Source organism: Mesoplodon mirus (assembly GCF_964341445.2).
Source record: "Mesoplodon mirus genome assembly, chromosome: 11".
Classification (NCBI taxonomy): domain Eukaryota; kingdom Metazoa; phylum Chordata; class Mammalia; order Artiodactyla; family Ziphiidae; genus Mesoplodon; species Mesoplodon mirus.
In genome coordinates, this window is record NC_138987.1 from 1,189,417 (window position 1) to 1,206,108 (window position 16,692).

Genomic DNA, 16,692 nt, shown 5'->3' on the forward strand with positions numbered 1-16,692 from the left:
AGCAATTTTTGGCATAAGCACTCAAAACAGAACCTGCTCCATTTCTTCATTTAATGAATACTTTTCTGTACTTGTCATTATTTGAACTATCTATTAGTCTTGCTTTGCTTTAATTTTCTAACACTGTGTCAGATGACCTATAAAACCTAGATCCAAGCTCTGACTCTTAGAAGATTTGTACATAACATATCAAACAATTGAAGAGTGGGGAATATAAAAATTATAAGGTTTTTTTTTTTCAAAATTTTAAGCAAATACATTATGCCCATATTGTGGTAATAATTTTTTCAGCAGGCTAAATTATAGATAAGTAGGTTAGAGTAAAAGGGTTTTGGAGCTAAAAAAGATATCTCCTAGTTCAACCCTCTTATTTCACAGATAAGGAATGTGGGGCTTGGAGAGATGAATTTGTTTAATTGTTCAGGAGGCACTCATGGTTCCAGGCTCGTCCTCAGTTTCATGCTCTTTCTTGGGTCCAAGTCTCTTTTCATAACATTATTTGTCATATTTTTAAATTTGTAGTCATATGTCTCACAGAACATAAGTCATTGAAAGATGTCCATCCGTTTATAGAGAAGAAAAGAAACGTAATAAATTATAAGTGACATAAGGTAGTATGTTTAAATCTGTGAGAAAATAGATCCAAACACCTTTCTTGATTTTCCAAACTTATTTGAAGGGCCTTAATAAATTAGCTACATACTAAAGGTTCTTTTTTTTCTAATACCTTATTTTTCTTGTTTCCTCAACAAAAGAATAATGGCTTCTAGATAAATCTTATTCAACTCTAAAATTATATAATCCATGGCATGGGGATTATATAATTTTAGGGGAGGCAAATTTATGATCGCCATGCTAATGAATATCTAGAATTAAAAGTTCAGGGGAAACAAATTATGAAATCTGAAATACTGGAAGCTGTGTTACTTTTAAGGAAAAAAAAAACAAATCGTTACTTTTAAAACCCTTGTAAGCAAAATTTAACTGTTTTACTATGGTGCTACATTAGCAAAAATATGAAGTTTCTTATTTAATTGTTGCTGCCTTAGCCTAATTTCATGCTATTTCTGCAAGGATGTATAAAATGGAAACTGTACAAGCAAAGTGGCACAAATCTAGGTGGAGTCCAAATCATACAAACTCCAGGAAATTTTGTGGAAATGTAGAAACTTGGGGTTATTTTCATCATTCTTATTTATGTCAGACATTAACTGTGGTTGATCTTATACCAGGAGTGAACCAAAATCATAGAGTGATGCTCGTTCATTTATTAAATCCAGTAATCTTCAGAATTGGTTTTTATTATGAACATTATAAACACAGCTGCAAGTTAATATTTGTCTTTAGAGTAGTTTTTGCTTATCACACAAGTAAAGACTAAATAATCTGGCAAACTTGTTCGAAATGAAGATGAGAAAGGCTTTGCTCTCTCCCTGTCCACCTTCTACCAAACACAAATAAAAAGGTCTATCTAATTTTGTGACACGACAGAGAATAATGGTGTGAAATGTAGGTAAAGAAGATAACCAGGCTTTGGTTGCTTTCATATTTACCCATCCCCTGTGTTAAAAGTCTGCATTCAGTTGATTATTAATGTAAAAAAAAATTCAGCAAGATACATAGTGTATTGTCATTTATATTGCTTTGATTTGCAAGGATTTTATATGCAATCTACTGTAGGATTTATATGTAGTCACTTCTTTTTGGATCCTCTTTTGGATATACCCTCTTTAAATGTGGGCAGCATGTGTTCAAATAACTTTAAAAAGCTATAGTTTCATATTTTCCAAAGAATCTGACATTGGTCCCCACAGTGACGCAGAACCTATTGAAAATAATAAATGGGGAGAGTCTATTTCTTTAACATTTTTGTAATTTGGACTTAAAATCTAACTCTGATCTTCATAAGTGTTATAGAAAGCATTTTTTTTAAACAGGAAGGTTTGAAAAATGCTTGTATGGTAATGTAACATAGATACAGTCAAAACTGTAAATTGCTATTTTAATTTGATTATCCTTTTGAAAACAACCTGGATTAAATATCATTATACAGACCTACATGAAAAGTAAAGAGAATCCATTGAGAAACCAGAATTTCATTTCAGTAATCAATTATTTTCAATTACTTTTGACTGCTGAAATGTTTCTGTGAAGGAAAATACCTAGAGTTGATTTATTCAAATTCCACAATTCTTTCCTTTTTAAAAACATGCATTCTGATATTTTTGTGCTCATTCAAATTTTTAACTCCCCAACTCTGTATGTATTAAGGGACACTGGCATCCTAAGTAGGACTATATTTAAAAAGTGAGTAATTTTATTTTTATAGTACTGAGTATGACTTCTTTATACTGTGATGAATCTTGCTTTCTGCCTTTTATTTGCATCAGTAAAATCTTCATTTTTGCATCATCATGTATATTTTCTGCATATAATTAACATTAACTTTTTTGGCTGTGCAGAGCTGGCTATTTGCCTCAGAATATTCCCCTGGAGATTATCAGATACCTGTCTGAGGAGAAGGATTTTCTTCCTTGGCACGCCGCCAGCCGAGCTCTTTATCCTCTAGATAAATTACTGGACCGCATGGAGAAATACAGTGTCTTCAATGTAAAAAGATATATTTTCTTCTTTCTTATTTTCAGAAGATAAACTGTTTTCTCATTATCTACTATATTCAACTGATCCTGAGTTATTTTAGTTCCTTCTAATTTGTGCTGTTTTTGTCCTGATCTTCTGTGCAACACTAATGGCAAATTCTTGAAGAAGAAATGTAATACACGCTACTTTTTGTTCTAGCCTAAAAGTGTCAATTAAGCTTAAATGCCTCAGAATTTAAGGACAAATACACATGGCACATCCTTAAAGTTCAAACTTACTTCCCTAGAGTTAAAGGGCTCTGTGTTCACAAAGGACTTAACCTGGGGAGAGGGATCCAAAGATCTTCACAGAACATAGACAGTTTCAGTAAAGATTCTTAGTCATTATTTTTAACCAAAAGGACATAGTAAATTCAGTTCACTTCCTTAATTAACAAGGATGAGATCAACATTGAGGCCAAAGCCCATTCATAATTGGGTCTAAGGGGATATAGGAGAGCAAACAACAGATAATCCAAATAGACCTGAAGACATGACAAACATTCCAAAATGTTACCTGACCAGATTTTCTAAGCTTGAAGACTGGAAAACCAGAATTGCACTGCTGATACCACCTAATCTAATGTAATAATCATTTTGAATAAGATTAGGATTAAGTACTGCTAATGAGCTTTTGATTCCAAAACTTCTTATCACCAGTGAAGCTTTGCATATGAGAATATGTCTCTGTAACTCCTGTCACCTTTAGGCACTATTTATTTCTTTTTAGTTATTTCAAGACTCTGCCCTGTGTCTTATAAAATCATCCTAATTTATGACATACTGGCTCTGCTAATTAACCTACGCATTTGGAATGACTCGAGACTAGATTGCTATGACATGAAATCTGTTTATTAGAGCCATCTAAACTGTGTGATGTCCATAAGAGTTGCTTCTTTCTATTTTATCCTAAACCTACATGAAAGCACCTCTGTTTTAATATTTTTTTAAATGGGAATAATCCTGGCTTGACTGTTCATTGTTGTTAGTTTTGTCTAAGCCCTTGAAACAGACATGTGTGGAAATGTATCATTACAGTTATGGTATAATTTTTATCTGCTAGAGAAGGACTTATTACTCTTTTCTTCTTAACACAGAGACACTGCAATATTATACTTATGTAAAGCAAAATACATTTTTGTATATATTTGTACTTTAGAAGAGTATATCATATCAGACACCTCATTTTCAATAAAAGTTAAGAATTGCTTTTACTGTAATTCCAGTGCTTTCGTTCCATTGACAAAATCCAAGGACCACATTAAAGTGAAGAGAGCATATCTTACCTTGCTACTGATATTTAAATATATCATTAGATGAATGGATTTTGACTTTGAAATACCACATCATTTTACTGAAGAGTGTTCTGTGTACGTCACGTTCAAAAAGGCTAGGCTAGGGCTTCCCTGGTGGCACAGTGGTTGAGAGTCTGCCTGCCGATGCAGGGGACACGGGTTCGTGCCCCGGTCCGGGAAGATCCCACATGCCGCAGAGCGGCTGGGCCCGTGAGCCATGGCTGCTGAGCCTGCGCGTCTGGAGCCTGTGCTCTGCAACAGGAGAGGCCACAACAGTGAGAGGCCCGCGTACCGCAAGAAAAACAAAAACAAAAACAGAAACAAAAACAAAAAAAAAGGCTAGGCTATTGACTGGACTTATAGCACAGTTCTGCATTAAATATGGTCTATTGACATAAAGCACATAAATATTAGGTGCTCATTTTCATAAACTATATCTACATACATTTGTATATATGTATGTATGGATTAATTATCAATATTCCTCACTTTTCTTGTTCTGCTGCAAAAATTATCATCTCAAATATTTAATAGTGCAAATTACTTAATTGTTCAGTAGGAAGTAAAGAGTAGACTTCCATCATTGCAACTGTATTTTACACTAATTTTCTATATTTGAAATATCAAGTTGAATAAAATTATAATAGAGCATTACCATGCCCATAATTTTACTGATATTTCAAAGTTGGTTCATTTAGAAGATATTTTAATTTTACTGTATAATTTTAATTATCAGCATGGAGCGATTTGAAAATATTATCTTTTTTTCTCTTACCCCCCCCCATTTAGGAATATATTTTAAAGCAAGTTGCAACAACGTACATCAAGCTTGGTTGGCCAAAAAACAATTTTAATGGATCTCTTGTTCAAGCATCCTACCAACATGAGTATGGTTTTATTTTCTTATTTGCTTTTTTCCCCCAGAACTGTACAGTAACACACCACTAAAACCACTGTGACTTTAGCAGCATGAGACGACCTTACTTTCATCCTGCATCTTTCATTTCCCTCTCCTGGGAGGACTTCTGATGGGCAGCACAGTTTCCACCGCCTGGTACTGAGAAGAAAGGCTTTTCTTTGCCGTGTTTTAATTTAAGATCTGCCTCTATCGGTAAAGTTGAGACCTGAACCCATACCCCTCACTATAGTACTGTTTCCAGAGAAGACTTTTTTACGTATAACTTCTACCCTGCTTAGTTATCTCTTGCTCAGCAAAATGGAATTTCTATATCTGAAAATTAACTTTGTGCTAATTATTTACTTATCTACTGTAATGTAGTGTAATGAGTTTCCTTTTCTCTCTAGATATTAACACCGTTTGTTAATTTTTCTTTTCCTTTTGATGATACCCAGAGAGCTACGTAGAGAAGTTATAATGCTCGCATGTAGTTTTGGCAACAAGCACTGTCACCAACAGGCATCAACGCTTATTTCAGATTGGATTTCCAGCAACAGAAACAGGTAAGTTGAACCAAATCCTGTATTTCTGATATGATTTATACTACTTTCAGATTCTCAGTGGACGCATTCCATTTATCAACTGGAGAAAAACAAGACAAGAAAAAAACACTGCAAAACTTTGTTTCAGGTTCACAGCTTACAAAGCAACAGCATGAAAGCCACAATACACATATCTTTGGAATGTTTTATGTAGTTTTAAACTACCTTTCTTAATCCAGACTTATTCTTCAAATATAGGGTGTCACCTTATTTTAAATTTTGATAGCTTTGCTATCCCATGAGAACAAAATAATTAAATTTAGGTCAAACTCTAAGGTTCTTTAGAAAGGTTGTGGTATTTATAAAACAACTGTGAGCATTTGATATAAATGAAGTAGCGTAGCAAATGTTAATATTAAAAACTGAAAACAAAAAGGTTATGAAAAACCTTTACTCTTTTAGTGACCTTTGACAGAAACCTTAAACTTGTATCTTGGAACTTCACAGTACAGTATTTTAATACATAATGTGAGGTTAAAAATATTTCATAGTATTATTTTTATTTTTTTTGCGGTACACGGGCCTCTCACTGTTGTGGCCTCTCCCGTTGCGGAGCACAGGCTCCGGACGCGCAGGCCCAGCGGCCATGGCTCACGGGCCCAGCCGCTCTGTGGCATGTGGGATCTTCCCGGACCGGGGCATGAACCCGTGTCCCCTGCATCGGCAGGCGAACTCTCAACCACTGCGCCACCAGGAAAGCCCAGGAGTGCAGCAATTTTTGATTTGTGAGCTTGAACCACCAATCACTTCAATAATTCTCTTATAAATGAAAGTGTCAGCTCATTTCAGTTTTTATAACCCTGTCATTTATTCGTGGTAAAATAATTAAATTGGGGCCTAATATTTTAAGGTTCTTTTGTTATTTCCTTCATCATTTTTCTATTCTCCTGCTTTGCTTTCTTTTGTAACTGGGCAAGTAAACCTGCTAAATGAAACTAACTCTGTGTTTACTAAGGTTTACTCAACTGACCACCCATATGACACGACCCAGCATATACAAGTGACTTCCTGCAGGGAGGGTACATGATACTCACTGAGCTACCTGTGTGTGAAGATCAGAGGTTTAATCTATATTTCGGGGATGACAGCTCAATAATAAAACAATAATGTACTCCTGTTCTTGGTGCTGAGTTTAACTTTCTTAAATTGAGTCAATTAAGGGGAGGGCTAGGTTTCTTTTTAAATGTGCCTAAAGTAACAGACCAGTAAGCTTTGTTTGTTTGCTTGGTTTTGTTTAACTGGAAACTTAAAAATCATCTGAAAAAACCCTCCAAGGGTAATGTAGTTGTATACTAAAAATTTTTGGTCGGAGAGATGCTATGTATTTATGCTAATAAATCTAAAGGACAAGGAGTCATGGAAGTAGCAGGGATTGCAACCTCTGGGGTGCTGTGTTACTATAGAGCCTGATCTTGATATACTGGGGATATAGGTCGAATAGGTGGCATTGGATTCAGGAAAATGGAATGGAAAGTTGGTGCAGGGCAGGGTAATGGAACCAAAACGTGCAATGAAAAGCTAGAGATGGTAGCAGCAGTGAGAAAAATTCAAGACTTACAGTGGATGATACATTGAATGAGTCGACATTCTGAGCCCTGTTAAAATATTCAAATGCTACAGTGTGTTGAACTGTAATGGTGATGTCATGCATACAGACAGATTTGAGCTACGTTCCTGTCTTGTTAGTCTGTGGTTGGGGAATAAGTTCAGCAGAATGCCACATTTCAGAAAAGAGACAAATCACCAAGCATTCGGTAGAGAACAATACAAATGATAAAAAGATCTTGAAAACACCAGCTACAAGAGGAGGTAGTGAGGACTGAGAATTTCACTCTAAAAAAAAAAGACAGAAAAGATGAAAGCCTTTTTGTATGGATAAAAAGCATAATAGGGCTTCCCTGGTGGCGCAGTGGTTGGGAGTCCACCTGCCGATGAAGGGGACATGGGTTCGTGCCCCGGTCCGGGAAGATCCCACATGCCATGGAGCGGCTAGGCCCGTGAGCCATGGCCGCTGAGCCTGTGCGTCCGGAGCCTGTGCTCCGCAACGGGAGAGGCACAACAGTGAGAGGCCCGCGTACTGCAAAAAAAAAAAAAAAAAAAAGCATAATAAAAGGGACAGAAATTGGTTTCTTTCACTGGTTGGTGCAAATAAACAAGAACTAATTGGTCTGAGCTTCACTGAGTAAAATAGAGGGGATATATTTTTACTGCAAGTGAATTATTATTTGAAACTGTCTGTATTAAAGCACTGTCGAGATTGTACAGTTAACTGTCCAGGGGTCTCAATAGAGCAATATGCGATTTTCTTTGAATAAAAATTTAACCTGAAGTTAAATGTGTCCACAATTGACACAGCTCTTAATTTTGTGATAATGTATTATTTTTCAAATAATGTGAAAAGATATTTTTTTCTTTTTTAAAAAATTTTTATTGGCGTGTAGTTGATTTACAGTCTTGTGTTAGTTTCAGTTAGGTGTACAGCAAAGCGAATCAGTTATACATATACATATATCCACTCTTTTTTAGATTCTTTTCCCATATAGGTCATTACAGAGTATTGAGAAGAGTTCCCTGTGCTCTATAGTAGGTCCTTATTAGTGATCCATTCTGTATGTAATAGTGTGTATATGTCAGTCCCAATCTTCCAGTAAAGCTTTAAGCCAAGACACAGTAAAGATTTAAAGTGTTTAATTTTAAAAAAAGTATTCAATGGTGATATCCATTCCCTAACATATAAATTGATAACTGGTATCAATACCCTACTTAAAAGATACCCTAAAAGAGAAGAATACCTTGTACATTGTGGGAAATTAAAAATGTTTAGTGAATTGAAATTAATTGGAAATTCATTTTGAAACTGAAAAAATTAAGGCCATTTTATAATAAAATTTGTAAGTAGAGGAGAATCCCTGGAGCTTTGCAGCATACATAATACAGCAATAATAAGCTTCACTACTCATACAATTAATTATAATGTTACCAATATTATTGTCTTTAACAATGATCATCATAATGAAAACTATATCTATTTTATTGAGTATTTATTACATTTCAGGATTGGGCTAAGTGCCTTTGGTGCATGATCTCGTCATTTTTATTTTCAGTTTTACAGAAGAGAAATCCAAAACTTACAAAGGTTATGCAACTTTCCAAGATTATATAACAATAGGTGGCAGATCTGGGCTTCCGTCCCTAGCCTGTCTACTTTCTACCCCTACTGCCGGTAATTCTGTGGTGGTATATCAAATTTCCATACATCAGTAATAGATGTTTGTTCAAAAATGATCAAAAAAAGAAAAGCAAGAAAGACACCCAAGAGAACTCAAGTACTCTCTGCAGTGAGTGTAAGCAAAAGTTTTATGCTACACTGTATAAGCCTGTGGTCTCTAACCTGATTGTGCACGAGAATCGCTGGGGGACTTGTTAAACAGTTTGTGCTGAGCCCCACCTCCAGAGTTCTGATTCAGTAGGTGAAATGGGGCCCAAGAATTTGTATTTATAACAAGTTTCTAGGTGATGCTGATGCTGCTAATCTGGGGACCACACTTTGGGAACCGTTGGTATTAGGAACGGTTATGGTCTTCAGAGTCAAAGACACCGTGATCAAATTGCAGCTGTTCAACTAAATTAACTTAGGAAAATCACTTGGTTTCATCATCTGGAAAGTGGCAGTACTACTAACAACCAAACAAGTAGTGAGAGGTATGTAAAATAATGCCTGTGTAATATCTGACGCTTATAGGAAATCATACAACATTAATCATCTTTGAAGTTGCCTGCTATGGAATACTTGTTTTGACCGCCCCCCGCCCCCCGAGTAATGAGTGGTATGAATTTTAGATAGGGAAAGTAAGAACAGTGTAGAATAGAACAGAATAGGACATTGATAGAATGCCTTCAACATTAGACTTAACCCTCTATCAGTTCTGAGGACATAAGGATGTGACCTGTAACATAAAATAAAAAACAAAACATTACCATAGAGACTCTCAATTAGGAGCAGGGGGACATTTGCCCTTTTCTCCCCGCTTTAAGAAATACTGGCTGTCTTGGCCTCTGGGTAAATGTTACATTTTCTTTCCTCCCCTTAATCAGCCGCTATTTACAGTACATGTCCCTCCACCAGCCATAGCATTTTTTTTAATCTCATAGTGTAAAGAGCTCCAGTTAAGCTCCTTTCCTTTGTGTCTGCTCTCTATCCATCAATATTTGCTTTACTTATGTGAGAACGTAAAGGTGGAGGGACAAAAGGCTCTTCCCATTATGGTCTGTGTGTGTTCGGTTCAGAAACCTCATGTTTTCTTCCCTGAAAACATAGATCCTTACTTATTGCCCACGTTTCCAAGTTATTGTGGTCCTATTACCTCTGCTCTTTACACTCCTTTTTGTATTCTTTTTACTGTACATCGACCTACTACAAGTTTTCATAGGCTAAAGTTATACCAGCCAGATCTGCCATTTTAGTGGTCAGATACCAGCGTAGTCCTGTTGCAGACGAGTGAACACAGCACGGAGTCTATGTGGAGTAGTGGAAAGGGCAGGGCTGCCCAAACCTCCAGTGAGCTGGGGTGAGGAATTAGGTTTGCTCCTAGTTTGTCATTAGGCAGCTGTAGGATAAGACAAGTCTGTTAATGGCTCCAAATTTCAACCCTGTTTCTAAAGTGAGAACAAATCTCTAGTGCTTCCATCAGCTCCAACAGTCCAAAATTTCACACTCACTGTGCTTGCACATAAATCATACAGTTTCCTCACAATGTGTCCACTTTGGGTTCTCTTTTGATTATATAGTTAAAGGGGGATATATGTTCATTTATTCATGTATTCGATAAGTATGTATTGAGCAGCTATGATGTATCAGGCACTGTGCTAGACACTTGGAAGGCAGCATTCCTTCATTCAAGCAATGCCAGCCCCTGCCACCTGACTGGCATTGAGAATATGTGGTCCGTGCCCTTACCCATCCTAAAGATGAATGCAGGGGCAAGGAGGGAGTGTAGGAGGGAGACAGAAATTGTTCAGAATAATCACATAAAGCTAAAAATGAAACTCAGGTGAGTGCAACCAAGAAGAGGTCTGTGGTGTTCTGAGAGACTGTCCTGTAGGAATTTGACCAGATCAGAGAGATCAGGGAAGACTTCCGGCCCTGAGTGCTGGTGTTGGAAATGAAGTGAAGGGGACATATTTGAACATGACTGAGGAAGGAAGAGAGACAGGAGTTAATATAAAAAGTAAGAGAGGGCTTCCCTGGTGGCACAGTGGTTGAGAGTCCGCCTGCCGATGCAGGGGACACGGGTTCGTGCCCCGGTCTGGGAAGATCCCACATGCCGCGGAGCGGCTGGGCCCGTGAGCCATGGCCGTTGAGCCTGCGCGTCTGGAGCAAAAAGAAAAGTAAGAGAAAGGAAGGCATTTGATGACAGTTTACTAGGATAATCCCTTGGGCTCAAACTTTTATGCATATGAATTGCCTAAAATGACATTTTTCAGTCTAAATCTAAAACTTTTATCGTACATTTATATAATTGCAAGAGGGGCTTTGGGGCTTCCCTGGTGGCACAGTAGTTAAGCATCCACCTGCCAATGCAGGGAACACAGGTCCGAGCCCTGGTCCGGGAAGATCCCACGTGCCGCGGAGCAACTAAGCCCGTGTGCCAGCCACAACTACTAAGCCTGCACTCTAGACCCCACAAGCCACGACTACTGAGCCCACATGCCACAGCTACTGAAGCCTGCGCTCCTAGGGCCGGTGCTCTGCAACAAGAGAAGCCACCTCAATGAGAAGCCTGTGCACCGTAACGAAGAGTAGCCCCCACTCGCCGCAAATAGAGGAAGCCCGTGTGCAGCAACGAAGACCCAACACAGCCAAAAAATAAATAAATAAATTTATTAAACAAACCAACAAATAAATAAATAATTGCAAGGATTTAAATTCCAGCATATTGTAAATAAAGATTTTTTTCAATAAAATTCTTTCAAGACCTTTAAATGTATACAGTGGATTTGAAACATCATAGCTTTTTTTTTTTTTTTTTTTTTTTTTTTTTTTTTTGCTGTACACGGGCCTCTCACTGTTGTGGCCTCTCCCATTGCAGAGCACAGGCTCCGGACGCGCAGGCTCAGCGGCCATGGCTCACGGGCCCAGCCGCTCCGCGGCATGTGGGATCCTCCCAGACCAGGGCACGAACCCGTGTCCCCTAGCATCGGCAGGTGGACTCTCAACCACTGCGCCACCAGGGAAGCCCCATAGCTATTTTATAACCATCATTAGACATTTAAAAATACGATTATGTTCTTATTTACTAGTCACAAATTTCACAATCTTTTCTCCTCCCTCAAATTATGTTCTAATATAATATATTTTTGCTTCAAAATTTTTTTGGATCACCCTATCATACTTCTCTGCAGTGAAAAAAATACACACACAGAACACACATAGACATACACACACAAATTTTTTCACGTCATCATAAAAGCCTGTTACGTTTCTTTTCCTCTAAATTGGGTTTTCATTACAATTGTTTACTGTATATACTTGATCACATAAATACATTGCAAATTTTGATAAATAATTTCTAAACATGAAAATAAAAATTGTTAAATATAAAAGTAAAAATTGAAATTGGCCTTTTTTCCAATTAGTTTATATACTCACAGATAAATATTACTCACTGCTAGATTGAGAACGTTTCACCATCAATTCTATTCATATTTTTATGTTAAAGTGTTGAAAAACCTTATAAATGAAAATAGATGGGAATGGAAGTTGTTCTGTTACAGGAATGCAACACAATTCTTCAAAATCTTTCCAAGTTTTGTGCCAAAAATCACATAGTAATCTATCACCAAAATTTAATTATCACCTGACAGCTTGATCAGTCCCTTCTTTAAATTTTATGGAAGCAGAGATTTTAAAAAATTGAAAACTCATTTTCTAGATATCAACACCAATATTTAGAATTTTCTCTTTATTTGATACTGCAGTACAATGCACCCTCCAAACATGCAAGATGAATAAATGAGAAATATGCCTCTCTCCTGGAAAGTGAGAGAAAGTGGGAGAAGGGTTTTTATGAAAAAATAACTATCTATATAAGAGTTTAGAATGTGGAAATGGACTGCCATAATGCTACCCATATCCTTAGGTACTCGTTGAAAAGTCTTACTTTACCCCCAGAGGTACAAACACCTCATTTTGAAGACCCCTGCACTAGGATGTAGGTAGAAATGAGGAGTAGATGAGATTTTCCAGGGAGAGAATAGAAAGGAGTTCAAGGCTAAGAACTGAGCTATCACAACATGGAATAGCAGCCCTGAAGATGAACATTTTCAGTGTATTCTAAAAGTTTTATTTCTTCTGCCAATTTTTGTATATTTTTCACTTATTATTAATCCTTTCCACTATAAATTTTAAAAGTTGCATCTATTTAAACATATAGATATATCTATAGCTATGGATATGTAAAAATGGTATATAGTCTAAGAACTTATGTCTGAAATTTTTTCTTGTAGATGTCCCCAGAGACCTTATATAATTCTTAATTTTACTTTAAGTCATTTCCCCTCAAAAAATACAACTACTTGCCTCTATCTTGCATTGTAAAATAGGCAGTTTATATCTAAAATAATTTTTAAAATAGTTTCAAAATAGTTTTTATAATTTTCTCATGTTTCAAATATTTGACTCAAAGCATTATTTTTCTACGTTAGGCAATACTGCTTTTACAAGTCAAGTTATGTATTTCTTTACCTCCTACCAACAATTGGCATGGAAACATAGAAACTGGTTTTTTTGGTCAGAGGAGCAGAAATTATTTAATTTTTAATTTCTAAGAATTTAGAAAGTATGCTGCAAAAGGCACTTATAGTCCCAGTGGATTATGTTAAGTAGCTTAAAACTGATTGACCTGTATTTTTAGTTCACATTTTTACTTGCACGTGAGCATCCTACACTGTAATTTATTTGGCTAGTTCTTTATTTCACACTGTGCACAGTTGAGGCATTGTTAGTAGAGAACTTCACGCACCATGGGTGAGAATTCCACTCTTAATTGTTCTTTATAACAGACCCTTTGAGGTGAGGGGAAGAATATATTGAAATACCTACTTGAATGTTTGTAATGTAGATTTTAACAGTACTTTCAGCTAGTTTCCCACAATGTAAAACTTAAGGGTATGTATTTTTGTTTACTTTTATCATATGCTTGGGGAAAAAAAAAACCTTAAAGGATAAACACTTTCCTTCTATCACCTTTCTTCCCTAGATATTTTATATTTTAGTAGTTATGGCCAGTCACCTCATTATGAATTGTTGTCTGCATAACTCCAGCACAGAGACTCTTTAAAGCAGAAAGTGTTATGGGAACCTCTGGAATAATTCACAATTATCTTCAAAATCATCACCATCATCGACATCTTATTATTAATTTGTTCCTCAGTAGTTTTTTAAAGCTAAAACAAAAAGTCTTTAACATGCTGTGTCCCTCCCTGTGATGGATGCAGCATTACAGGGCCAAGCTCACCAGTCACATTTGGGTAATGGAATAGCTGGATCAGAGTCAACTTGGTTTTTAACTTTCAGCTTTATTTCTAAAATAAAGTAATTTTTCCATAGTAATATCTATTAATGTGATTAATCGGTATTAATTCAGACTCCAACAGTGCTTGATTCATGTACCAAATTTACCCTGAGTAACTGCTGCATCACAGGCATCAGGCTAAAAGTCACGGGTTACAGTGATGAGCAAGAGGACACAGTTTCTTCGTGCCTGAAGTTGACCGTCCAATGGGGTAGACTGAGACTAATCAGATGTCATATGAATACTGTACGATTTTAGCGTATTGAGAACCAGAGGAAGATTTACAAGAAAAGAACAATTTGACCTGTCAGTGAGGCTGACATTCCTGCAGAGTGACAACTGACCTGAGGCCTACAGGAAAGATACACGTTCACTAGGCAAAGAGGGAAAGGAGATGTTAAGAGGAAGGAACAGTGTATAAAAATGGCCCTCCTTATTAGTTATCTATTTTATATATAGTAGTGTGTATATGTCAATCCCAGTCTTCCAATTTATCCCTCCCCCCACCCTTCCCCCCCTGGTAACCATAAATTTGTTTTCTACATCTGTGACTCAATCAAGGAACTCTACTCAATACTCTGTAATGACCTATGTGGGAAAAGAATCTAAAAAAGAGTGGACATATGTATATGTATAACTGATGCACTTTTCTGTACAGCAGAGATTGGGACAATATTGTAAATCAACTACACTCCAATGAAAATTAAAAAGAAAAAGTCACCTAAAAAAAATGGCCTTCTTCCTCAACATCATTTCTCAAGATTAAAGTCTTGGTACTTTCAAAAGTTTAGGTGATTGGGTAGAATCTATACTGACCCAAGAACATCCTCTGGAAGTTTTATAATTTCATTTTCAGTTCATCAGGTGGTTTTGTTTTTATTTGCTGAGAAAAGCAAAAATCCCCGTTAATTGATTATGCTCCTTCATCAAATCTTAAAGGGATTTCTCTTCTAAGATGAGAGTATGTTAACAAATAGAAGTATTTTGGTAAGCTATGGAGAAGAAAAGCCATATGTGAAATGTAGTAAGTGGGCTTGCTATGTGAATTAATCCAATCGTGAATTCCTTTGTCAGACTGAAAATCTTTTTCATAACCCGTAGTCAATCACTACCTGACTAACATTTTGTATAAGGAGAGGTCACGTATAAGATTACTTCAGGAGCGGCTATAACTAAATGTAGAAGAGGACTTTATAATCTCTCTTCTCCCTATGCTTCTTTGGAATCACACTGAAACTACCACTTGTCCTTGCCATTTGGAGAATTCAATACATGCTAGCTCAGTTCAGTTCGTCATCAGATAACTATTTGACTGAATGACCTACTTGCAGGACTAACTAATTTGGATGTGTTTTTAATTTACTTTTCAGTGTAGCAGGGACTTTAATTACATTGAGAGCTAATATAAGTGCATAATTCTATTCACTTTTTTACAGTCACATTTAGTTTGTAATCTAAATGCATTAACGATTTTATATTCTAATTTAAAATGCAGAAATAATCATACACTTATTTCCCTTTTCCCAACCCTTTTGGCTTTTCCTGACATTTTACTTAAAAATATTATATTATCGGTCATGCAGAGAGGCAAATAGTCAATAGTATTTTTTCAGGGTATTTTAATTTTTACAGAGGTGTGCTTTTGAAAATAATTTGATTTAATTTAACTTTTTTTCTTTTCAGTGTAATTGGTTTTCCCCCCATTTCTGCCAAAAGTAATTTTCCTATCATGCTAATATTGTTTGCCTAATATTATACCAATTTCAAGCATAACACTATTGAACTTTTGTGTTATCTGTCAAAAGATACGCCTATTGATTAGTTATAGAATAGCTCTATTTTAACTGCCTGACTTTATCACAGTACGAGTACTAAGTAAATATAGATTTACATGGGCAACACAGGGAACAGTGGTGATTAAACTTACAATAGTAATCATTATTATTTACTAAGCCAGAGCAGAAGCACCAACAAAAATATTTGTAGCTTCCAAAACATTCTTACATACTCACAGACAGTAGGTTATACTGATGGATTCAAGATTCATTGATTACAAGGTTTATTACAACTACTACCAACCACTATAAAGAAGAAATTTCCTCTGCATTTTCCAAAAATAATATAAGCATTGCTATTAGCACTGAGAAAACTATTTCAGCAACATCAACAACATTTCCTTTGTATTTATTTTTCCCCCTTGTGATTAAAACTTAGGACTGATTTCATGCATATAAGTTATTCTATCTCAAAATGAAAATAACTCATGGTAGTCTTTCTAATGATAGTGTGATAACATTTACTCAATATTGTGATAATGTTGATGAAAGATCTTCCATAGTCATCAAATATTGTTTTGCGTTACCCATATCTTAAAATATCTGAAAGTGAGAAAGAACTCTGATGACTTGTAATTTCTTGGCAATAATAGGAGAAATAAAAGCACATGCACACACTTCCATGGACTGAGTAGTGGCTTCTAAAAGATATGTCTAAATCCTAAACCCCATCTGTGAATGTGACCTTATTTGGAAAGAGGATCTTTGTAGATGTAATTAAATTAATGATTTTGAGATGAGACTGCATGGATTTAGGGTGCACCCTAAGTCCAATGTTGAGTGTCTGTATCAGAGACAGAAGAGAAAGAACAGAGAAACACAGGGAAATTCATGTGAAGACAGAGGTAGA

The 16,692-nt window shown here is 36.2% G+C and overlaps 1 protein-coding gene across 1 annotated transcript in view; it reads left to right on the forward strand.

Annotated features, from left to right (window-relative positions):
• The window catches only part of TRHDE (thyrotropin releasing hormone degrading enzyme), a gene marked incomplete at its 5' end in the record, with an annotated part of 402,285 nt that overhangs the window by 361,606 nt on the left and 23,987 nt on the right, over nt 1–16,692 (forward strand). The window contains 3 exons of the mRNA XM_082636310.1: nt 2,463–2,610; nt 4,724–4,821; nt 5,288–5,395. Of these exons, the coding sequence (XP_082492436.1) occupies nt 2,463–2,610; nt 4,724–4,821; nt 5,288–5,395 (354 nt within the window). The remainder of the gene's footprint in view (nt 1–2,462; nt 2,611–4,723; nt 4,822–5,287; nt 5,396–16,692) is intronic.